This window comes from Adiantum capillus-veneris, chromosome 3, assembly GCF_014529385.1.
Source record: "Adiantum capillus-veneris isolate H3 chromosome 3, ASM1452938v2, whole genome shotgun sequence".
In the NCBI taxonomy this organism is placed as follows: domain Eukaryota; kingdom Viridiplantae; phylum Streptophyta; class Polypodiopsida; order Polypodiales; family Pteridaceae; genus Adiantum; species Adiantum capillus-veneris.
Genome location: NC_140933.1, coordinates 72210079 through 72237116, shown reverse-complemented (window position 1 = coordinate 72237116; position 27038 = coordinate 72210079). Strand labels below are relative to the sequence as shown.

Below are 27038 nucleotides of genomic sequence, written 5' to 3'. Positions count from 1 at the left end.
AGTCATATGACGTTGTATAACTACAATTCCTCTGCCATACTCCTCCTCTGCAGAAACAACCATGGCTGGAGGGTCCATGAGTGGGCTCATTCAGGTTGCTGTTCCTGTGCTGCTCGCGCTGCAACTTCTGTTGCTATCTCAGTCCATTAATAGGAGTCCAGTAGCTGCGGCATTTGTAAGTATCACTTGGGTAGCTGCTAGTAATAACAAAATACGTGTGTTTACTCATTCTTAGAAAGATACGTATTGCGTGCGTACATTCTTGCTTATAATGTATGCATGTACTTCATGGCGCACAATATATAGATGGTTACATATAGTATAACATTGAGAGCGGCCTGATAATTATAAGACGTGCTGTGATTAGTCTTGACTGTGGCCCTGATTAATAGAATATGTTATTGATGATCTGGTTGCAGCGCTGCGAGTATGAGATATGGCCGGTGAAATTAACTGCAGTTGTGCCGTTTTCTAGCACAGATGCAACCGTGGATAGGAACTTGCCACTACCTGGCTTATACCAAGAAAGAAACTTGCCACTACCTGGCTTCTACAAACAAAGAAAGTTCACAAATCTGGATGACCCCAACGGCAACGACTTTGAGCAGGGTGCCCTGGACGAATTCGTCAGGACAGAACAAGAGGATTGCCTCACGCAGCTGCGTACGGCGCAGCTCGTGCTCACCCCCGCCGGAGATTCTCCTGACTGGCTGCTCGAATACGTCAACATCAGCACCTTCGACTGGGGAGCGAGTGGAGCCGCGAGACACTGGTGGATGACACCCTCCGACCGGTTCGGTCTAGAAACTACAACCGCAATGGGAATCCCGCTGAGGAGATTCAATCCTGCGCTTTAAGTTTTTAAAACGTATCATTTCTCTTTTCCATAAAACAACAATACGGCTAGCGCTGTTGATGCTTGGCTCCCCGCTTTTAATTTTCCTTCATGCACACCGAATTCTTATACCTTTCACTAGGTACCTAGGGCATGAAAACATCCTCCTTCAAGAATTTCTTGTTAATGATCTAGCACGAGTACAACCTTCATTATTCTATATTAGTAAAATGGCGTCGCTTTCTACGACGGCATGGCCCCTCTTACCCTCAAACCTTTCGCTCCCTGGCCTAAGCTCTTCCATTGCATTGTGGGCTGATCGCACTACACACCGTTATCTGTTAACAGGTTTTATTGCGTTCAGGCTGATGTACCGGTAAAAACCCATTTGCCTATAGTGGAGGCGGTTATGACTTGGACCATAATGTCATGGGAAGAGGGCATGTCTACAGAAGATTTGCTTGCTCTACGTATTCGTCAACTGGAGAGGCGTCAAGAAGATATCGAACAGGCTAAAGAAAATCTTAAGGAGGCAAGGTTGAAGAATAAAGTAGCATTTGATGGAAAGCATAGACTATGACCTCATGTTATCAAAGACAGCGACTGGGTACTTTTTTATGACAATAGCTTGGAAAATCAATATATTGTTATGCCAAAAATGATTAAACGGTGGTTTGGACCATATATGGTGCTTCATGTTTTGGATAATGCAACATATATATCAATTATGCGAACTTGATGGCACTGTGCTCAAGATGCCCATCGCAATAAAATGGATCAAGCTATTCAAGAAGCGAGAAGACGAGATTGTTCTTAAACATCTCAATTCAGATCAACCTCTAGAAGATAATGTTATGTATGCATCGGACGATGTCTCTGATGAAGCTAATTAAGTGCAATTGGCACAGACCAGAGGCTGTGCAGGTTTAGAGGGTGTGGATGTCGTGCAGCTCCGCTTCCATGAAGGAAAAGTGAGCAAGAGGTAGCTGCAAAAATGAGCTGCAGGACCAAACCGTTACAAACTGGTGAAATGGAGATATAGATAGAGAGAGAGGGGGAGAAATTGACAAATGAGAGCAAAAAGGTAATGAGAAGGAAATAGAGAGAAGACGGGGGGGGGGGATATAAATAAAAGAAGAGAGAGAGAGAGAGAGGGAAGAGAGAGAAGAAGAGAGAGAGGGAGAGAGAGAGAAACTACACTTTGTATTCAATATTATATTGATCTCACACATGTGTCATCTTGACAAATACATTATGAAATTGCCAAGATTTGTAAGCTTTTTCATCATCAACTTTATAAGAAAGGGGGATTTAAAGTTTTCCAGGTGAGATTACATTAAACCTATGGCAAGGGGGGAGAGAGAGAAAGAGAGAGACAATACTTTTCTTCATCTATTTTTATGATTTTTTTTAAGAGCGAAAGGTTTGAGGGTAAGAGGGGCCATGCCGTCGTAGAAAGCGACGCCATTTTACTAATATAGAATAATGAAGGTTGTACTCGTGCTAGATCATTAACAAGAAATTCTTGAAGGAGGATGTTTTCATGCCCTAGGTACCTAGTGAAAGGTATAAGAATTCGGTGTGCATGAAGGAAAATTAAAAGCGGGGAGCCAAGCATCAACAGCGCTAGCCGTATTGTTGTTTTATGGAAAAGAGAAATGATACGTTTTAAAAACTTAAAGCGCAGGATTGAATCTCCTCAGCGGGATTCCCATTGCGGTTGTAGTTTCTAGACCGAACCGGTCGGAGGGTGTCATCCACCAGTGTCTCGCGGCTCCACTCGCTCCCCAGGTCGAAGGTGCTGATGTTGACGTATTCGAGCAGCCAGTCAGGAGAATCTCCGGCGGGGGTGAGCACGAGCTGCGCCGTACGCAGCTGCGTGAGGCAATCCTCTTGTTCTGTCCTGACGAATTCGTCCAGGGCACCCTGCTCAAAGTCGTTGCCGTTGGGGTCATCCAGATTTGTGAACTTTCTTTGTTTGTAGAAGCCAGGTAGTGGCAAGTTTCTTTCTTGGTATAAGCCAGGTAGTGGCAAGTTCCTATCCACGGTTGCATCTGTGCTAGAAAACGGCACAACTGCAGTTAATTTCACCGGCCATATCTCATACTCGCAGCGCTGCAACCAGATCATCAATAACATATTCTATTAATCAGGGCCACAGTCAAGACTAATCACAGCACGTCTTATAATTATCAGGCCGCTCTCAATGTTATACTATATGTAACCATCTATATATTGTGCGCCATGAAGTACATGCATACATTATAAGCAAGAATGTACGCACGCAATACGTATCTTTCTAAGAATGAGTAAACACACGTATTTTGTTATTACTAGCAGCTACCCAAGTGATACTTACAAATGCCGCAGCTACTGGACTCCTATTAATGGACTGAGATAGCAACAGAAGTTGCAGCGCGAGCAGCACAGGAACAGCAACCTGAATGAGCCCACTCATGGACCCTCCAGCCATGGTTGTTTCTGCAGAGGAGGAGTATGGCAGAGGAATTGTAGTTATACAACGTCATATGACTGTAGTACTCTGCTTTAAGGAAGGAGCGCCCGAGATTTATAAGAGCTGGCCGTTAGGTCGACCAGCCTGGCCAAGTTCCAGTTAGGACCAGCCTGGCCCGCGTTCTGGATCACGTGCTATATTTATTTAAACAATACCACGTCGAGCTGCACGTCCATGGCACAAAGCCTGCTGCACGAGAACGCGAGAGAGAGAGAGAGAGAGAGAGAGAGAGGGAGAGAGCCTTTGTCCACGTCGCAAGGCCATGGCCATCGCCCGCCTGCCCCCCAGGCTATGGCCCTGTCGAGATCTTGCAGCTGCATCAGCGCCTGACCCCGCTTGTTCTCCGCTACCCCTAAAAATAATTTTACTCTCTCTCTCTACCTGGGACACTACTAATAAAATTCATTACTTCAGAAGATTCCCTAGAATCTTCTGCAAGGAATTGCGAGGCCCCGTTGCACACAGCGTGCCCTCCCATGGGAGCCCTCCTCCACTTGCGACGTGTTGCCTTCTCTCACCCTCACAGGAGCCCCGCCTGGCGACAAGAGCGGCCTCCATCTTCTACTCAACAACGTCGCCCTTCTCTCTCTCTCCCCCCCCTCCCACGTCAGCAATTTTCTCGATATATATATATATATATATAATATGTAGAGAGAGAGAGAGAGAGAGAGAGAGAGAGAGAGAGAGAGAGAGAGAGAGAGAGCTGTCTGCGGCTCTGGTGGACAACCGCATGTGTGTGTGTGTGTGTGTGTGTGTGTGAGAGAGAGAGAGAGAGAGAGAGAGAGAGTGGCGCGCAGGGCTCCAAATGTTGCGACTCGGACGTGAGAGAGAGAGAGAGAGAGAGAGAGAGAGAGAGAGCAACAAAGGCACATGACCTCCACGTGCCATCCCCTGCCCTTTCCTTTCAGTTTCCTTTTCCTTTTCCTTTTACCCCCTTGAACTAGCGGGATATTTTTTGAATTTATCCTAGCTGGTACCCCCTACTCTCTCTTTCGGAAATTTTTGTTCTGGATCACGTGCTATATGTATATAGATATTATGTCAAACTGCACGTCCATGACACAAAGTTATAAGTACGTAAAATAGACAAAAAGGTTTTCAAACTAGTCTTTCTTGGTGGGCCTTGATATATAACAAGTATAGAATATAAAGGACATATGTTTACCATCTAGCAATAAAGGAAACAAGATTGTGACTAACTCGACAATGACGATACTGCATTGCCTCAGAGGGTAATACATTTAGAAATGTTATATATTTTTGGTTAGAGACAAAGTTAAGTAGCGTCAATTAATAGAGATCATAGGGGTGATTTTTAAGAGAGTTAGTTGAGTTTTAAAGAGAAGCATGCACATTTTAAAATTGTTATTGTGTTCATGGGAGGATACAAAGTTAAGTGACATCAATTAATAGAGATTATAGGGGTGATTTTTAAGAGAGTTAGTTGAGTTTTAAAGAGAAGCATGCACATTTTAAAATTGTTATTGTGTTCATACGAAGATACAAAGTTAAGTGCATCAATAAACTGCAACAAGAAATGAGATGCTTTACTGACCTGCAATGTTGTACTTTTGCTTTTCGATTGTCGAATCTATAGGCCGATATTTGAGTCAAGCTACAAAAGAGCAATTTGAATAGTTAAACATATTGTCTTATAATGAAACTCACAGACTGAAAGTGCAAAATATACAATGCATGTCATGTAGAGGTGCCATACAGAAGTATGGTGGAGAGTTGGCACTGTGGTCTCTCCAAAAATTATAAGAAATGGAAGTCGTGCCCTGCCTCGTAGCGTTTATGTGTTGTGCCAAGCAAACGCATGCGCATGAGAAATTGGATGCAAATAATGAACCTTGTAGTGTTTTCGAGCTAGAGACGTGCTTGCAATCACAACATCTAGTGTTGTGAATATGTCCTCCCTACCATACACAAAACACACATTAAGACAAATACGAAAGATGTAGCATATTGATTAAGCTTAAAGGAAAGCAGATGTAACATTATGTTCTATGTCCTTTGATCAATATTAGCCTCTCTCTCTCTCTCTCTCTCTCTCTCTCTCTCTCTCTCTCTCTCTCTCTCTCTTTTTGTAATCTGCTTTTGTCATCAATTTTGTCTTCTTGCCTCCATGCTGACTAACCTACGTTATGTATTCTCCTTTCTAATTGTCCATGATAATGGGCGTCTTGAGTTCGGTTTCCCCATAGGAGAAGGCACCATATTCACTCTGTTGTATGCACATCAAATTCACTACCTTGTGCTATCCAGAAACTATAAGTGGAATTAAGGGCGAGATTCATGCAAGGGCGAACGTACAAGGAGCTGTATACTAGGATTTATCGATCAACTTTTTTGCCACAGCTGGTCCTCCCCCCCGGGAACAGTTTCTAGTACCATTTGTAGTGTGAAGTGCGGAGAGCGTGTTTTTGGTTGCTACATTTGTTGAGGGAGTTCCATGAGCTGTTTATCTCTGCCTCCGTCTAAACCAGTTAATGAAAAAACTTTCAAAGCACAGACTTGTACTTAATATTGGCAGCGTTTTGGAGGTCACAAAGTAATTTTCCCGAGGTGGAATTTGTGATGTATTTCGTCTTTTTTTGTTTCTCTTAAGAGTTGAAGACAAAAAACTACTTTTCTTTTTCGAGCCAATATAGAATAAGTTCTCAAGGGAGTGTTTTGAAGTCGCTCCCTGACATGGGGACTAGCAACCTGACCAAAATCTTGTTTGGGGTTTGGGTAAATCTTGTTTGGGGTCTAGGAGATAAGCAACCACTAAATTTTCTGAATGAAAATGGTTTCAAAGGAATGGGTTCGGGTAACTGCAAAGTATTTATAGAATCACAATTGGATCCCATGCCCTTGCTTACAACTCTTTGATTAAGAGCTTTGTGAATATTTGCATATACTTTGTCCTTATTTGAGTAAATTTTATTTTTCCAGGCATTCTTATGATTCCTTGCTTACAACTATCATTTACATGAGACCCACATTCTCAACACAACTCCCGATGCCTAATTCTCAAGATTCACACTAATTCTTTTCTGCGCTATTGCCCATGCAACAACAAGCCGGGTAGAATCGAAAGTAGTATCGGAGACCTTGCAAAACTTGGTTATATTTCACAGATCATCAAGCTGGAAGGTACTTCGGATGCTTCCCGACGTGATGAGCACTCTCAAAGGTTAGATATTTTGTGCGATCAAGACATAGCAGAGGTCTGTTCTAGTGCTACTGAAAGAGAAAATATCAGATTTCAATTGATGATCAACTATGAGGAGTCAAATCACGAAAATTCATTGCCTTTGCAAAATATAACTGAACTCATCAAAATATGACGTTGTAAACCTCGGTTATATTTCGCAGATCATCAAGCTGTAGGGTAGATCAGATATTTCGTGTGATCAAGCCATCGTAGAGGTCTGTTCTAGTGCTACTCAAATGAAAGATATTAGATTTGAATCGATGATCAGCTCACCTAATCTGGAGTCAAATCACCAAAACTCATTGCCTTTGGCTCACCAAGTAAATATAAACAAACTCAGATGAATGCAATAGTAGAAGGGTCTCTCTCTCTCTCTCTCTCTCTCTCTCTCTCTCTCTCTCTCTCTCTCTCTCTCTCTCTCTCTCTCTCTCTCTCTCTCTCTCTCTCTCTCTCTCTCTCTCTCTCTCTCTCCTCTCTCACACACACACACACACACACACACACACACACAAAAACCTGCTGCTGCTAGGGATCACATTGCGAACTCCCTGTACTTTTATTTGTGGAGAAGTTCGAAGTGCTTCAGCGAATTGCTTCACACGTCTTTGTCTTCTAGGAACCTGTGACGCTGGATAAGTCTACACTGTCTATGTGCGAAGCTGCAGCGACATTTTTTTATTATTAATCGGTCATTAACTTTTTGGTAGCGTGAAAAGTAGCCAGTGAGAAGTCTCCACGTGGTGGCTTCTTGTGCGATCAGATAGGGAGAAAAGAGCCTTTGGCTCACCAAGTAAATAGAGAGAAAGAGAGAGCATGTGCCCGCCTCCCCGCAAGGCTACGGCACTGTCGAGCCTCGATTTTTGAAATCCTAATTTTATTCCAAGAATCAAGGAATTTTAGAAAAATTAGATGACCCCCCTTTGTTCTCCACTACCCTTGAAATAATTTCACATGCTTTCCACGCTCTCTCTTGGTTTGGTCTTTTGCAAACATCACAGCTACTTCGTGTCTTGGGTCTGTACGTGTGTCTCTTACAATGATCTCTTTGGGTTAGATTTCTAAACTAACCAATTGATTTTCATCTATGCAGTCCAAATGTTGAATTCCAATAGCCATGGTTTACCCCTTAACTAATCATCATTAGTTTCTCTGCGTCTTCTTTTATTACAAGGCTTCCCCATACAAGGAAATTGGGCACCATACTCGATCATGAACCACCTTTTCGTACAGTACATTCTCCTCAACTTTATATTGTGCCTCATTGCTTGTGTGCATGCATACATGATAGCCGTCAACTATGAGCAATTGTTTTGTGATTTTCTAAAAGAAACATTGTCAAGTGTTTCTCTGGCAAGGTGTCGAAACTTGTCAACACTTTCTGTCAGAATGCTTCTCAAGTCAGTTTTGAGTGCCTTAAAGGAATGAAGTGCTACCCTTTATCTAAAAAGATCAAGGTGCAAGAAGAGAGCAAGAAGAGTGGATGATGTCATAAACAAAAGGCCTTTGTTGGTCATAGACATGATAGGGGGGAACCCAATGATATTTATTGGCACTCCAGAAAGAAACTTAAATAGATCGTCACTAAAGGGCCATTGACACTAGATGGAATGTCGGCTTCTCTCTCTCTCTCTTTCTCTCTCTCTCTCTCTCTCTCTCTCTCTCTCTCTCTCTCTCTCTCTAAGCTTTTGTCTATATTACATTACTTTATGTTTGTACATCTTCTTTTTCCTGGTCAATTATAATTCCTTGATGGTAAAGCACCTCTCATGACTCTTCACATAAAAACTTTGTGTTTGTGGGCATAGTGCACACTCCAAACAAGCTGAATCCTCTGCATCCACCATTGGCTACTATTGGAGAAGTCCCAAATCATGTTACATATGTCATGTATTGAACTATCAGGCAACAACATCTTGTAGAAAACACTAGTAGGATATGTCCACCAATTAGCTCAAGAGTTAGGTAACTCCCGATCTTTGAACCTATGAGTGCTATCCTAGTTGCAAGGTATTTCAATGCTAAACACACATGCAGATAATAAACCCATGGCACCCTGAGACCATTGCCCAATATGAAGATCCTCTTGGAAACCAGAAATGGGACCAACCTGTTGTTAGAGTCCACAACTTGTTCAATTACATTGACCCCTCTTTTAATGAGGGTGAGGGCTTTCTTCCCCATAAGCAAGGCATGAGGTTTTTAAAACACAAAACTCCGAAAAAACAAATCCACACCTAATGAGTTATTTGTGTATCTCTCTCTACCAAGCTTTGCAGAAACATTTTTCATGACTTCACTAACATATTCCTAGTTGACCCACAGAGCTTGAGAGGAGCAACAAAAGACAACTTATCCGAAGAACCCATGTCCCGTATACCATGAAAATAGACGATTTCCTTATCAATAAAAAGCCAAAGCAATCTAGACCAAAAATTATCTGAGTTCATATGTGTTTGAGAAGAGTGGCTCTTCTAGCCCGCATGTGAGTTTTCAAGTTAAAATTCCCAATCCTCCCATGTCAACAGGCATTGCAACAAAATCCCATGTCAACCATGCTTTATTACATGAGCCCAACAAAAACCTCAAATACATAGACCTGATTCTATTCAAGGCAGTATTGAACCAGTCCAACAGAGGTAAGAAGTGAAGCAAGTAAGGTACCATAATAGATTGTAAAATCCTAACCCTCACATGAAAAGGCCACTCATCACAATTTCAACTAGCAGTTTTAGTGCATACTCTGTCCTCTACCCAGGTAGTCATTTATCGGGGCAGAGGAAACATCTACCACAATTAGATAACCCAGATGCCTGAATACAGAAACATCGGCCCCAATTATATAGCCTAGATGCCTGAATACTATGCCCCAACAGATTCTTTTTCCCCTCCATGTGAGATTATTAAACTCTTTAGTTGAGACATCTATCAAACTAGATTTACCCAAGTTAATCTCCAGACCTACAGTTAGAGTATATATTCAAATAGTTCATGCATTTCCCAATGTTTTCATTATGAGCCTGCAGAAATGTAATGTTATTATCAACAAATCCCAAGGACACTACCTGCTCCTGGCCTACTTGCAGCCCCTTCAATTTAACCCCCTTAGCTTGAGCAGTCAAAAAACAAAACAGAGGATAAGTAGCTACAACAAACAATAGAGGGCTCAGTGGACATTCTTGCCTTATAGATTTGCCTATTGAAATAGCATCAGGCAATCTCTGATTTATGAACCATGGCATGACAGACAATCATCATCATGGTTTATGTACCATGACATTACAGACGCTTAGAAAAACTTTGAAATAGGAATAATCATCATGGGTTCACGTACCATGGCATTATGATGGCATTAGAGACGCTTTCAACAAAGAAAAACTTTGAAATACCAATAATCATCACGGTGTCACGTACCTTGGCATCACAGACGCTTTCTATTAAAAAATAAAAAACATGACAATATAGATCCACGTCGCTACCATATTGCAGGTCAAAGTACCATAGGTCCATGTTGTAACCATGCAAGTTCAAAATACCTTGCATCCACTTTATCACTGTACATCACTATCATTAGGAAACCATGGTCATAATTGATAACAAAGAAATACCTGTAATCACTCATAACAAGATTAGTTGACAATCACGAGCAACCGGTAATAAAATCACTTTTAAATATTTTTTGATGTAGAAGTGAAGAAAAAGTAATCAATTTTGAGTGGCTGCAGATGAAGCGTCCAATTTTTCAACATGTGCAAAGACTCTGGGCCATCAAACTTGACCCAACAGCCAACGAGAGGTGTGAACTAACGTTATGTGTGTCCAACCAAGGAGGAGCTACAACACAAATTGCTATTAAGGTAGCAACGATAAAACATTATCAGCAATATTTCAACTTTGTCATCATGTTCATCCCAAGAAAATCAATTGAGTATAGCATTATGTTACTATTTTCTATTGATGACATTATTTTAAACAAAACCATAAGATTATTACGAAATTCTTCCTTGGGCACCTATGGGTTGCACCTTATATTTCTTGTAGATGCAGTTGCCTGCATACAGATAACCTCTGCTCGCTAGTGCTACTAATACAACGTCTATAGCAGCACTAAATAAAAAAATACAGATGACTAGCGTTGGCCTGCCAAATCTCGCATGCCTAATAATAGTCTCTTGGGCTATGCACTCGGATGGCTTTTGCAGCATGGCTGAGTGTCGACTCTGGATGTAAGGCAGTTCGGTGCATGTTGCAGGACATTGTGAGCATGAGTAGGCGTTTGCGTGCACACACACACACACACATAGGCAGCACTGCAGTATGAGGGGTATTTGTGCCAACCAGACTATTGTGAACTCAAAGGCATCACGATGGCATGAATGCTGGATGGATAGTAGCAGGTAGCTTTCTCTCCCAATAGGCTAACCCATCTGCTTCAACAACGGTTTTGTGCATGTCATCAGCACCAATAAAAACAAGAGCACTTCGTAGTAGCAACATGCGCATTTTCACCCATGACCATTGATTGGTATCTATCTTCTATACGGTAAATCTGCACTGGAATATACAATCTGCACTGGACCTTAGGTTCAGGACACATGCAGCTTCCACAGCTTTTAGACTTTTTCACACTTGAAAATCACACATGAGAATAAATTCACACACTTTTTCACACAAGCCATTGTTTTTCCCCTTGTGACAAATGATGTGGGCATTTCTTATGGAATGTTTCACTTGTGTGAAAATCTTTCACAAATGTGACTAGCATAAGTCACATGAGTCAAAAATTTGTTTCACTTTTCCCTTAAGAGGAAAAGTTTCACTCAAAGTGTTCAAAGAATTCACTGTTTTGCTAAAAGTAGCAATCAATTTTCCACAATGTGCTAGACAATAGAAGAACGAGAATCATTTTCTACTATGTTCTAAACTACATAATGACAAGAATCATTTGAAGAGATCATATTATTAAGATCTACTAAGTTGAGACGAGTATTAACACAACCTTAATTTAAAAATAGCTTAAACCACAAGCCAAGTGCCTTTTGACATTCTTGCAAAAATTCATAACCTTGTTAACAATCACTTTTATTTACCTTATATTTCCACATAGATTCACATTTTAATCTAATTACGTGCACAATGAAAAGATTCGTTCCCATAGTAATTCACCACCTTGAACTTTGGTATTTCTTTTATCGACCATGCGAGCTTGATTGAGAATTGAAAAAGATCTCTCCTAATTGTACGGTACACTAGTTTTCATCAAAGCCTTTACGATGTGATAACAAAAGTTGCAAAGAACCAAAAATCACATGCATGTGACCAAAACTACCTATTCGATGGTACAACCAAAAAACTACTCAATGTAGCAAGTAGCATGACCTCAAAACTTTACACAACATGCAAACCATGTACCGGAACTATATTTGCCAATTCAATGATCTTTTTAGTAGCAAACCTCACAACCCGGCTATATAGATGGAGACAAGTCACTATACCTAAAAAGTCAATATGAGCACAAAAAGCAAAGTACATACGATTCTTAAAACAATTCATTCTATGCTTTAAACTGCTATTTCCTTTTTATGCAACCAATTAATTTGTACATTTAGCTAAAAATCCAACTATGACAAAATTGCCTCTATTTCCCTATTATGCTATCTGAACATTATACATTCCACCTTCAAAATCCATCAACGAAAGCTGGTGTTCAAAGTTTTGCACCAGTACATCATACAAAACCTCAAAAAAGTTATCACTTTGAAGTATTTCATGCAATTGGAAATTCTCTCCATAATATACAAAAACCCTTAACCCTAAATTCAACATATGCAATGCCCAACAATTGAAAAGAAAATGATATGTACAACACAATGGGATCTGATCACACATTTGATAAGATCCTTATCCTAATCAAAGCACCATGTATCATTTTTGAGCCCAAAGAAAGACCAAAAGTCAAAGTGTCATGTAACAAACCATTATCAAACTCCTCGGTTCTTCCAGTATCTACGTCAGTTGACCAATTTTCACTTAATGTACCATTTCTATGCTTATAAATTCTAAATCCCTGCGAATTTGAATGTAGAATCGGCTACATATTCAATCCCTAGGATGTCCTTATAAGTGTATTTCTGTAGCTATTGTTCTATTATACATGAATTTGGATTAAGCTCTCCATCAACGAACCTTGCATCTAAGCAGATCTCGACTCCTGAACATGAGTGTTATCTTCTCCCTTTTATCATTATCTTCTATTAGTAAATACATGGAAAACACATGACATAATCAGTACATTTTCAGAAATTGGTCATAAACTCAGCCAAATGACTCATTTCTGGTTCATTTTACATGATGATTGATAACTATACTCACATACTCGAGTAAACTCAAGATTAATGGCCTCATCCAATATGCTTGTCTGCAATAACATCAAATTATGGTCAAATATACTCGTATGGCCTTATCCAAAAGACTTTTTTGTAGCAACGTGGTATCATGATCAAATATACCTGCAAAATTATGTATAGAAAATAGAAGGAAGAAGCTATAAAAGAAGAAACGCATCTTGATATAAGCAACTACACCCCATGTTCTCTATTGCATTTCAAGCTCTAAATCCGCACATGGTTCACCAGAAGAAAACCACAATATGGATGACATAATCACTTTCCATTACAATGTAGCAGTAGAAAATACCTTTAAAAGGCATCATTTTTCTTAGCTAAAAGCCCCATGTGCCACAAAAGCTAGCTTCATATTCTTTCCAACATATCAGATAACAAACCAGCCATAAACTGTGGGTGAGGCCTTGAAGAAATGCATCTTGAAAAACCTGCTACACCCCAGATTTTGCATTGCAATTCAAGCTTTGAATCATGCACATGTCTCACAAAGAAAATGGGCAGAAATCCATGATGACATATGCAGTTGCTGTTTCAGCTTAGCAATGGAAAGTATCTCCAAAACATAGCACTTCAAGCTTTAAAGCCTGCACATGGTTCATAAGAAAACAATAATAATGACATAATCATTGTCTATTACACATAGCAGTAGACCATACCTTCAAGCATTTTGCTCACCTAAAAGCCACATGTGCCACAAAATCAAGCTTCACATTCTTCCAGACAACACATCAGATACCAAACCACTAATAAAGAGTGGATGAGGCCTTGAAGAAATGCATCTTGAAAAAACCTACTACACTCCACATTCTACATTGCAGTTCAAGCTCTGAAGCATGCAAATGGTTCACCAAACGAAATGGGTAGAAACCCATGGTGACATATGCACTTACTGTTACAGCTTAGTAGTGGAAAGTACTTCCAAAATATAGCATCTTTCTCACCTAAAAGTCACCTGGCCATGCACAACCCACCTTCACAATGTGTCCAACAACATATCAGGTAATAATCTAAGCATAAAGAGTTTTTGTTACCAACACAAATATCCAACACCACTTTAAAAGAAAGAAATTTTCTCCACACAATCCACATTCCCTTTGTCTCCTGCAACAACACATCAAATAGCAAGCTAGGCATGAGTAGCTTCAACTTACCAACACCAGAATCCATATAAATTGCTAGGTTATTAAAAAAAACACACGTTCAACGATAGTACACAGCTTTCTACAACACACAAAATTGGAGATTATTGAATCGTGCAATGAACACAATGAACTCTACAATGTCATACTCTACGCAAGTTCCAAAAATTGTTAGCGCTTGTCTCTTGATTCATCTCCTACTGTCTGCATAAGGAGCTGCAAAAAGATTCTAACAGTTGCAACAGAAGATTATCATTGACACATTAGTAATATTATTGATTTTAGAAAGATGAATATAGTATAAAACTTGTCAAAAATAAAATACATCTAAAAATTACTTTTCAAATAAAAGTAAACATCAAAACTTGAACTTGGAAACCTGAGTAACCAGGTAGCCAACATGTGCTGATATGATTTAAACGTCGACCATAAACATGACATAGATAAACGATTACATATCGAAATAAATAGACTGGCAGAAAATTCCACATCTAGCCAATGTAGGGAGTCCACATGAGGTACAATCTAACATTGGTTGACAAAATCTAGACTAGGTAGCACAAATACAATAGTTTTATTAGGCGGCTTAGAAGTCCAAATTCAAGTCGCCTCCGCATTGTAATGCGCATGACAACCTACAACAACCATTATTAAAAAAATTATTAAACGCATGACTCCAAGAAAAGTAGTTAAATACACAAAAGTAACGATAGATGTATCTTTGTCTAGATAATACCTTGCATAACCTTATATATGTGTCTCCAATCCACCAAATCTTTTCCATGTTGCTCATCTTTCCATGTTAAAAGTGCCTTTTTTTCGTCAATATCCACACTTCTCACAAATGCATTGGTATTCAAATCTTCTCTCTGCCTTGCAAGGACAAGGTCACCCTTCTCAAGACATTGTGGGACACACCCTACCTTGCCTAGAGATAATAACCTTGAGAGAACTTTGAGACAACTAGTTTCATAAAGTATCTCATGCTCATCCGATTGTTGCAAAGCCAAAAGAATTTGCAACGCAAACACTCAATAGGTTGAACTATGATACCACAATTAGACTTTTGACTCTTGTGAATAAGGCACATTCCAGAGTTGTCGTGAAACATATTGGGGCTATCTAATAAACTTTTTACCACAACAAATACATTGACTTCTCCCCGTTGTTCGTGAGCAAATACGTTTTCTAGCCAAAAATCTATCATTCCATTTATCTCCAATGTCTCAAGCTCTATCGGCTTTGGTTTTTTTGCTCCCACAAAAACTCCCTTTTTCTTGATCATGATTTGGCATGGGCATGGTAATAATTGAAGAGAAGCATTCCAGACATCCTTAGCCTTCTTCTCAGAAGATGTATGAAGGGCGCATTTCTCGTGTATCTCAAAACACCTATCTCTTGCTCCATGAATGATATTTTCAGGCAAGATCAATCATGAATGTATAAGAATCATATCTCTTTGGCAACTTGTGAGACCATCCTTCTCTAAATTCAATTGTTTGTGTATGTCTATACACAAAACCCGACTATGGTATTTGCTATAAGATATTTCATTCGATTTGTTGTTGGTATGTATGCTCAAGTAGTTTGAAATATCTCTCTCATGCTTAAAACACCATGTGCCATCATGAGAGCCATGACGATAAACATCATCCAAAATCTCTCCATTACCTTCAAAACAAGTGAAAAGAAAAAATCCATTAGTAAGTATCAAAAGCTTTAGATGCTTACTATCAAAAGCTTTTGTACTACCAAGCTAGTTAATTTTGACCTAACCATACCTGCTACATGTTCTAGTGGAGAAGAATTGGCACCATAGTACTCCTCATAAAGGATTCTCCATGATAGGAATAAAGAGCGGCAAAATTCAATGTATTCTTGGCTCCAACCCTTTTCTCGACTGCAGTCAAAAAACATGTGGGCAATATCCACCAAAAGTATCCCAAGTTATTTGTCCTCTTTGCTAATTCCATCTACCACATTAAGAACATGTGGTAGACACCATTGAATGAATTTCTGGCATTCCTCTGCTTTAAAAATTTTGAACTGTGTCGAGGCACGTTTTGGCCATCTACCCGCATGCAAGATAGGCCTTGAAATAGAGTCCGCAACCTCTTTAACAGCAACCTCAATCTTCTTCTTGAATTGCGAAGAGGCCAATGAAATTAATCTCTTTATGTACTTTTGAAAGAGATTTAAAGGACGTAGTATATGCATGACGTCATACACAAGGTCTCTCGAGATGTCAAATCCATAGAGATGAAAGAGTCTCCACAACACCGATTCACCTGCTAGACCTCCATCTCTTAAAGTCTCCTCCACCTTCTCCTTTGTTGTACATCGTTTGGACATCCTAATACTATTCCACAAGTCATCTACATGTCGTTCCTCAGGAGGATAGCTTCCTTGATATCTATTATGTGAGTAAACATAACATTGTGTACCATTACCATCTCGCCTTACCTCTGCCATCGCCTTGTCTCACCTACAAAAGGCCATTCCACCATCTTTCACTTGACCTAGTTTGCACTGAGCAGGATGATCGCCGGTACAAACCATCAATATAAATCATTGGGCATGGCATAATCAACATCAAATCCATCTAGAAAGGATGTTTCAAGCTCAACCAATAATGGTTGAAGGACAATGATAATACATCACCATGCTTTCTTTCTAGCTCCTTATGAGACAAGGGAAAGAAAAGAACTGGAATAGGTTCAACAATTGACCTTTTCCCGCCATTCATGATAACTATTTCCACCACAGCACTATCCTTTTGTGCTGTAGCAGCGGTTTGGAACCCATCCCAATGTAGAAGAAGGGAGAAATTTATTGGGTCACCCTACAAGAGGCAAGGGAAAAAACTCATTCAAATTTTGTGGAAAATAGTGTAACATTATTGAAAGTTTTTGAGATATTGGTTCAAGGCATGAGAGGGGTGCAGAGCATGCGTCGGGACATCATAGGACATCATAGCTATAGGGTGAGAGACGCTTACACCGAGTCTCATTAGAGGCCCCATAGGTGGCAGAGTGCTGTTTTTAGAGGATCTGAGTGGTGGGCATCTGTGGGAGGATTTGTGTCATAGATCCTGACCCAGCAGCTCTTGCGACTGGCCACTAGAGGGTGTGGGCTTGGGAGTGTTTTCCATTGGCACGAGTGTAGTGGGACCCTGGTGAGTGGTTTTGGAGGGACCCTTTCTCCTCAGCCGACCACCCAGGTGTCCCTTTATTTCAGTACACTGCTCATCTGGGACGTCATATACTGGAAACACAGAGAGAGACTCGTCATGTTGCAGCGCGCACCTCATTGCCAGGTAATTATGCATATCAAAAACCACACCATATACACCTCGAGACAATTAATATTTCTAGTATCAAGATATTGTCTCCAAGATAATTATCCTTAGTAGTGTTTCACTAGGCAACTATGCTTTAGATATATTGTAAAACATCAATATTGTCTCTCGTGTCACCTATTGTTTAGCCATGTTGTCAAATAACTATGGATCTATTATGTACCCAAGGTTACCAATTAACATTGTATAGCCACTTTAGACCTCGTGCACTATCTATTATGACATAAAGAGTTTATGTTGCCATATGTACTTGTTTACAACATCGGCTGTCAAGTATAGCTTCAATTATTCTCGTGACCTACATGCACTTGAATTCCATAGTATCACTTTATCCTAGAACAATTGTACCTACCATAACAACTTATGAAGGTAAAGATGTTTACTACTAAGCTCAAGAATTTCTATGATCTCATAATTATCCATACTAGTATCAAGACTATAAAACATTGAAATAGCTTGGCTATGTCATGGTTATCTAAAACTATCTACCTCTACAGCTTTCACAAATTATAGATCTAGCCATATTTCTATATTTCCAAGTAAGTCTATTACTATTATCCACCCCTAATGACGGAACACTATGCACCCACTATATCCTCGGATACTGCTTAGGGATAATTATCGTTAGTAGTGTTTCACTAGCCATCTATGGTTTAGATATATTGTAAAATAATTATGGATCCTTCAATACTGTTCCTCTACACATCTATTGTTTAGCCACATTTTCAAATAACTATGGATTTATTATGTACCCAAGCTTACCAATTAACACTATATATCCACTTCATACTTCATACACTATTTATATTATGCATTCCTTGGATACTACCTAGGAATATTAATCATCAATGTTGTTGCTACTTATCTCAAAGACATGTTTTTCTTGTCTAGCCATATTGCAAAGTAGCTTATCCACCCATAACCACTAACTATGGAATCTAGGAATCAATATCGTTGCTCTAGCCACCCACCCACTTTTAGGGTGCACAACGACCAATATCCATTGCTAGCCTGGGAACAACTATGTCTATCATAGCAATTTGTGTAAGTAAATATGTTTACTAGTAAACTCAAGAATGTCTATCATCTAAGAATTGTACGCATGCCAAGGCTAACCAGTAAGAATATTCCTAGTGTTATCACAAACTTATCAACTAGAATTTCTACAATAACTATGCACACCTCAAGATATCTACTACTTGTATTAAGATTGAAAAAACTTGGCTATGCTAGAGCTATTGAAGACTATATACCTTTAGTGCTTTCACAAACTTATAATACAAGTTCAAGATCACAAACTTTCATTGATGTATACTTAAAAAGAAAAAATTGCTGGAGCACATACCTTTGTTGATGCCGACAATCACCTATGTCGATTTTGGATTGTTACATTGCCTCAAGTTATGTAGTAAGTATCCAATGGAAACCCCTACTTTTGGGGTGTGGCTTGCTGTAGCTTGATTTGGGGTTAACTGAAGCATGCTCCATATTGCATCAAGCTTGTCAACGTTGAAAAGTAATATAGACACTATTGGCACGTTTCAAAAATAATCTACACAAAATAACTGAACAAGGGAGGGGGCGCCCGAATTTACAAGTTTTGGTGCGCTCGAATTTACATGTTTTCCCGAATTTACAAAAGTCGCATCGGAAGGCTCATATCGCACCCGATCCCCTAAATGGGTGTGGGCCATTGATCCCATCCAGCCCATGCCCGTGTGAGATAGTGAGGAGGATAACACACCCCAGTAATACTTTGCCATAAATTCCCAAAATGCCCTTCAAATTCTCGATACTCTCAAAATACCTCCGGTTGTGAGGGGCACAAGAGGAGAGGGGACGAGGGCACAAGAGCAGACAACGAGAGGAGAAGAAGAAGAAGAAAAAGAGTATTTTTTTGTCGCAGGAAAGTATCCCAAGAGACCTTAAAGATCTATCCAACAAGGAGACCTGAAATCAAGACTTGTTATACAAGAGGGAAATGGAATTTTGGAAACTAAAAACGACACGATATCAAGCCAAGACACATCTTCCCTGAACATTATTGCCTTGGAAAAAGTTTACCGCTTTTCCCTCTCTCCGTCTCATCGATGTGCCATGCCCATGGAAAACCCCCCCCTCTTCCTAGATTAACTTTCATTTAAATTTTTAAAGAAGCATCTTTTGTGATTCCTTTTAAAGAAGCATCTTTTGTGATTCCTATAAAAACCAAAGTTTTGGGGACCTTCTGTTGGCTTTTGCGTATGATTAAAGAGAGAGCATCAGTAGTGTTCGGGAAAAATGTGTCTCAGCTTAATATCATGCTACTCATTTGATATCAAACTGGAGTAGACTAGAATACTGAAGCATGTACCAAATGTGGACGATCATCCCAAATTAACTAAAGGTTTTCTTTGTTGGAGCTATATATGGCTCACGCTACTCAACTTGGTCTCACCTATATATTTGTATCTTGTCCTCAATATGAATCAGTCTTTGGGAGCATACATGGTGTCTCTTGTCTCTCTCTCTCTCTCTCTCTCTCTACATCTCAACATGGTATCAGAGTGGTAACGATCACACGCCGATTCAATTCATGGTGACAAAAAAGTATGTGTATGCGATTCGCATGTAAGATTCAAAATTGCTATAAATTTTATTTTTTGAGGATTGATCCTTGTTAACTGTGGTTGTTTTGTGCTAATAAGAATATGATTAGTGTTTTCAGTGGTGTTTATTAATAATCGATATAATAAATCATTGATTATGTTTTATTGTTGATTTGTTTTTTGACACCCTGAACTTCGTCTCAATTTTTGGGGGTCTTCTGCTCAAAATCTGGAGAAACGGGAAAAGCGCAATGGCATATTTCATCCAGAACTTATTCGTCTCCTCGAGCTCTTCGATTTGAGTTCTAGGTTTGCGTCCATCGAAGTTCGCAACAGAAAGTTCTGCTATTTTTACTGCAAATGGAGCTTGACGCAGCTTTCTTCGTCGTGCGTCTTCGTGAAGCATCCGCGATCGTTTTTTTAATTTTGGCATTGACTTTTCAAGAAAATTTATCTTTATTCATATTGTGGCCGTCAATCTTGCGTCTCACGTCACCCTATTTTGAGGACTCTTTTATTATTGAAGTCTCCTTTTCCCTTTTTTTTGAATGACGTCTCTCACATCTTTGGACGTGTATTGAGCATCCTTCTTGCGTTTATCGTTGATAGAACACAGTCATCATATTTCTCTCATTCTCAATTTTTGCCTTCACCATATATGGTGTGCAAATTATGCGATCTTATCTTATACGTCTTCTCGCAATTAGATATGGCTATGATTATTCTTGTCAATGGCTTTCACTCTGGGCAGCGTTCTGTTCCTCCTTTCCAAGGCCAAGGATTTCTGGGTGGAAAGCAAAGATATTGTTAATTCTTGAAGGCGATGAAATCTTTGACGTTGTCCTTGGAAATCGTGTTTGTCCGCCTCATCCTATTGATATAGATCATGATAACGTGCTTATCACTGAAGGACCTATATTTGAAGCAGCTCTCCGGTATATTCTTTTTGCTCTTAGTGATTCTCTTTTGCTTGATATGTATGAACTGCCTACTTCCCCCGACGTATGGAAGTACCTTATTGCAAACTTTCAAAAGAAATATGTTACAGAAATACTTTATTTGAGAGGGTTTCTTAACAAACTACAATATGAAGTTGGTACTGCCATGACGGGACATATTGAGTCTTTCAAATCTATTATTAATCAACTTGCTGTTGCCGGTGATCCTGTTCCATCAAAACAGCTGATTACACTTTTGCTTGATACGGTGAATGACTCCTCTTATGATAACATTGTTACTATTCTCTCTAATAAATATGGTCTTGATTTCGACCAAGCTTGCATGTCTTTAATTGAATACTCTCAACGTCAAGAACGACGTAATGTTGGTCATGATACAGCTATGATTTCACAAGAGGAGACTAAGTCACAACAGATGGAACGTGTTTTTCATGCTCGAAGGCGTCCGTTTGAAAGAGGAAACCGCAAAGGTGGCCGTCGTGGTAATATTTTCTCTCGTCTCAAATTTCCTAGTAAGCAATGTTCTTACTGCAGTAGAAATGGCCATACTGAAGAAGATTGTTAGGCACGTCAATATGATGAAGAACACAATATTACCACGGAACAACCACGTTTATCTAGAGACTCTGCTTCCTCTTCTTGTGAATATTGTGGACGATCTGATCATCCCACTCATATGTGCTATAAGCATCGATTCGACACAAATCATAATAGAGCATATGCTACTGAACATCGAAAAAACATTGTACCAAAAACAAACTGCGTCCTATGTTCAGTTGCTCTAGATAGAATACTTCATGTACGTGATGGTTCACTTTTTACTGTTGATTGTGGTGCTACAGGAAATATGACATATCAGTCTAAGTGGCTCCATAACTATCATCCACTACCAGTTCAACATGTTGTTTATCTTGCTGATGATAGGACTTGGTCAAGTAAAGGATATTGGAGATTTATATCTTGGTACCTTATCTTCTTCCACTCGAATTTTATAAGGAGTATTACATGTACCAGATCTTCAATGTAATCTTCTTTCAGTTGCAAGACTTGTTGATCTTGATCTCTTTGTTGGATTTGATCATACCAAATGCCGAATTGAGAAAGATGACAGACTATAGCCACTGCTCCTCGAAACGGTAATTTTCTTGAACTCTCTCGCAATGATGCTATAGCAAATGTTGTTACTGCTCCATGTGATCATGATTGCAAAGTATGGCATCATCGTTTTGTTCATGCTGATTTCTCAAAACTCCTTGATCTTTAGCGTAGTGATCTTGTTCATGGCATGGATCTTAAAGCTCATCCCCATATGGGAATTTGTGAGTTTTGTGCTCTTGGGAAACCTAATTGTAAACCCTTTCCTCTTTCAAATACAACTCATTCTCGTGACATATTGGATCTTGTTCATACTGATATATGTGGACCTCTACCTTCTTCGAGATCACAATATCGCTACTTCATTACTTTCATTGATGGTTTCTCATCGTATACGACTATATTTTTACTTAGACAAAAATCTGAGGCCTTATCTGCTTTCAAACAATTCCACAAGGCTACGGAACTTCAAACTGGTCGCCTTAAGAAGCTTCGTAGTGACAATGTAGGCGAATATGTTTCTCGAGAGTTTGTGAATTACTGTGTTGACAGTGGAATTCATCATGAACACATTATTCTATATTCACCTCAGCAGAACGGCGTTGCTAAACGAAAGAATCGCACTATTCTCAATGTTGTAAGATGTATGCTGATTCATTCTGGTTTATCTCGTGTTTTTTGGGTTGAAGCTACTTTGACAACAATATTTATTCGGAGTCATCTTCCTACTACTGCACCCTCTGGTAAGATACCCATCACAACATGGACAGGTGACATTCCTTCTGTATCTCATTTCAGAACCTTTGGATGTATTGCTTATATTCATGTTCCCAAAGAAACACGAACAAAGCTTGATGCTCTTGGTCTTAAAGTTATTTTTATTGGATATTATGACACTTCCAAAGGCTACAAATTCTATGACCCTTCCTCCAAGGAAGTAATTGTGAATCGTGATGCTACTTTTAACGAACAGGTTATGGGAGACTCATGGTTTATGGATGATTCTGATGATACTAAATCATTTCTTTATGATTTTCCATTTCTTTAGATGATGAAACTCATCCTATAGAGAAACTTTCTTCTTCACAACCATCCATTCCGAATGATGTCAATGATGATATTGATATTTTTGTTGATCTGCCTATTGATTTTGAACATGGCTCATGTCATGTTTATGATGATGATATTGTTGATAATGCTTTTTCTACTTCTGAATATCCCGTTACTTATGATGAAGCTATCTCTTCACCACAAAAGGATCAATAGAAAGAGGCTATGGAAGCAAAGTACGATTCCCTTATCTCTAAAGGTACATGGATACTAACTGAATTACCTTCTGGTCCTACAACTATTAAGTGTAAGTGGGTGTATAAGACAAAAGTAAAATCAGATGGATCTTTTGACAAGTTCAAGGCACGTTTAGTTGCAAAAAGTTACTCCCAAGTAGCTGGTGTTGATTATCAAGATACCTTTTCACCAGTTGTTCACATTACAAGTGTTCGAGTTTTATGGGAATTTGTTGTTCAATTTGATTTAGAAGCTCATCAAATGGATGTGCGAACTACTTTTCTTAATGGTGATTTGGAAGAGGAAATTTATATGGAACAACCAGAATGGTTTTCTATTCCAGGTAAAGAAGACCTTGTTGCTCAACTCCATAAGGCACTATATGGCCTCAAACAAGCTTCGCGAGCCTGGTATACAAAATTTGATCTTTTTCTCACCTCTAAAAGATTCATCTCTTGCTCTTTAGACCCCAACTTATATATAAAATGCCAAGGTAGCAGTTTTGTGATTCTTTCTCTTTATGTGGATGATTCCATCCTTGTTTCCAATGATTTAGGATTTCTTCAGCAAGTGAAAAAATTATTGTCTTCAGCATTTGATATGGTGGATCTTGGAGTCACGTTTCATCCTCTTGCGCTTGGAGCTTGGAGTTGCTTCGGCCTCACTCTTTCTAGATTAGCTTCTTTGCTATTGTAATAGCTTTGTACATATGACATTGTAATCCTATAGTTACCATGCAATATGCACACTCCACATCTGCACATTGTGATCTTTGAGTCACTTGTATATTTGTACATAGATGCACAATTCAATTTCACATCATCATCACTGGTTCATATTTTCACATTGTATAGGGGCTTGGTTTTTTCCCTTAAACTCCCCAAGGGTTTTTTCATCCAAAGCTGGAGACCTTTGTTTGAGTGGGGGTGTTGGATCTATATATGGCTCACTCTACTCAGCTTGGTCTCACCTATATATTTGTATCTTGTCCTCAATATGAATCAGTCTTTGGGAGCATACATGGTGTGTCTCTTGTCTCATCTCTCTCTCTCTCTCCTCTCTCTCTCTCTCTCTCTCTCTCTCTCTCTCTCTCTCTCTCTCTCTCTACATCTCAACACATGGAACCGGTGTACTTTTCCCCTTCCACCTGCACATTGCTGTGAGTGTTGCCATGTCTTGCAGAGAAAAAAAAAAGAAATCCAAATGTTTTTTTAGCAGAAAAAGGCACCCTTAGTTAAGGGCCAAAGCCCACGGCTAGAGCTAGCTAGACTATATTTGAAGAGCATGTACATGGAGACAACAAGTAATAGCTACCAAGGAGGAAAAAACCTACAGAATTGCAATGGGTACGTCCACCAAAGAGGAAAAAACTTGCAAACACCTTATGTAGAGAGTTTGAGACTTTATAGCTAATTTGGAAATCACCAATGTCTTGAATATTTGACTATATAGACAAATCTCAATTTATTTTTTAAGAAAAAAGCCTTCCATATGGTAGTACTTGAAAAGATCTTTCAAGCCATGCTCTCAAAACTTTGGCTAAGATTTGTCCATGTGATCAAATCTTAAGCTCTTTTTGAAAGTGGAAATTGGGAGATTCCCAAATTGACTAATATGGTGTTTGCAGCGAGATAAGATCGATCCAAAGCTCACCTCAAATTTTGTAAAAGAGTAAAGACAAGGTCACAAGAAAGTATAAAACTCCTACAAAATTCGTGCAAGAAACATGGTGCTGGCCATTGAGAAGCATTGACATGCAATGATCTATCGATCTATTGACTCAATCCAACAATGGAGTCAAGTTGAATCTCATCTGGTACAATTTATTTAGATTTTTATGTTTTGATTGTTGTCAATTATTTGTAGAAAGTGGTACTGCTTGTGGTTCTGGTTCCATGCAATTTCAAGATCTTGCGGTCTCACAAGATCCAATAGCAAGGGTTTATGGCGACCAAGTTTTTATCAGCATAGCTCTCAAGGAGGTCATATCTTGTACCTTTCAAGGCGGATTGATAAGTACGTTTGAATTAGCGATTTTATTTCTACATTGTAATATTTTTTGCAGAACTGTCCAAAGTAAAGCAGGACAAGGTTGTGATGATGCAATGGCAAGGCCTTTTGTTACCCTTGATAAGAGGTGTCAAGGGTTTGGCATCACAACTCTTTGTTGTTCTACCTACCTTAGAATTTGAGGCTTCTATAACGTTCCTCAACTAACAAAAGGTGATATTTTTCAAAAAAAAATTGGTTAATTAATCATAGCTGATGCTTGTAGCTAAGGTTTCCTAGTAGTAATAGAAAGTCTTGCATGGCGTGCAACTTGTACCAATAAGGTACTCGACAAGGTTGCACCTATTTCTCTTGTTCAGAGTTTCCAATTTTTTTGGACATGACTCCTAGGCAAGTTTTCTGAACTAATGATATCAAGAATGATAAGGATCAAGACATTGTCAGCAAACCAAATTTGATGGGTTTGAAAGTTAACTAGTAACTGGTGCATACAGTTAGTATTGGGAAACTCAGGTATACTTTGTTTATTCCAATATTGTAGGTATTGTTATGCTCCCAGCATAGTATATTACTCAAAAAAGTCGATAATTGATGGGGTTAATTTTTGTTTGAGTCTGTTTAATTTGACACTCCCATAAGATGCAGTATGGGAGCAAGGCTCCATATAAAGATACTCAAGGAACTGACTTGTGTGTTATGTCATCCAATACCTCCTTAATTTATCCTCTTCGTCTTGTCAAGCGGATGGGAAAATCAAGGCTTACAAGAGCACAACTCCATATATATCTATATGCATTGGGTGTAGGGTCACTCCAAAGCAAGTACAATTTTCCCAAGTGTAAGAAAAATATATACATGAATCACATTGGACGCATATGGATGTCCCCATCTAAGAGTTGAATCCAACATCAACCACCATACTACATAGTGCTACGACTTCCAATGCCAAGGGTGGTGTTTCCAAAAATCGTCAAGCAGCATTTGGCAACTAAGATCAACTTTGATAGCTAAGCTTACTAAGCTATGTATTTCAAGATTGTTCACTCTCGATAAGATGTATGCTTCAGCAATGCCGATTCTCTCTTCAAGCTCGACAGGGTTAATCTTCTTGTATTCTGATAATATCTATGTCAATAAGAGCATCTATTTTCTATGAACACTCAAGCTCTATTTTTTCTCATCTTTTTAATTGAACTTACGCAAAGCAAGGCTCCACTTTAGGGCATATTTCCTAGAAGCTTCCAAAGTTTGGAATATGCTAGTAGCATACGAACTTGGGGAAACATGGCAATATATCTACCTATTTTTTCTTAGTATACATGGGTACAAGCTAGACTCAAGTGCAGAAAACTGCTCTCAAAGGGGCGACTAGGTTACACATGCAATTTCATGGGGAAACATGGCAATATATCTACCTGTTTTTTCTTAGTATACATGGGTACAAGCTAGACTCAAGTGAAGAAAACTGCTCTCAAAGGGGCGACTAGGTTACACATGCAATTTCAGATTCTATTTGTATTTATGTCTTTAACATTTCATTTGAAAAATATTTCTCTATTGTGTAAAGAAAAGTGCTTTGATAGACTTATTGCAAAACAAATATTTTATTATGTGCCACAATATTATCCATTGACTTCGGATCAAGGATA

The 27038-nt window shown here is 39.2% G+C and overlaps 1 protein-coding gene and 1 pseudogene across 1 annotated transcript; one reads left to right on the top strand and one right to left on the bottom strand.

Annotated features, from left to right (window-relative positions):
- Positions 1-395: 395 nt before the first annotated feature.
- Positions 396-865, top strand: LOC147461092 (uncharacterized; annotated as a pseudogene).
- Positions 866-2503: 1638 nt separating this feature from the next.
- LOC147461091 (uncharacterized) lies at positions 2504-2974 on the bottom strand. Its single transcript, XM_086500037.1, has one exon. It carries the CDS (start codon positions 2972-2974, stop codon positions 2504-2506), a length of 471 nt encoding a protein of 156 aa, XP_086356163.1.
- Positions 2975-27038: the final 24064 nt, after the last annotated feature.

Coding starts and splice junctions, on each gene's coding strand:
- LOC147461091 (XM_086500037.1), bottom strand. CDS start 2,974: ATGTTATTGATGATCTGGTTGCAGCGCTGCGAGTATGAGATATGGCCG.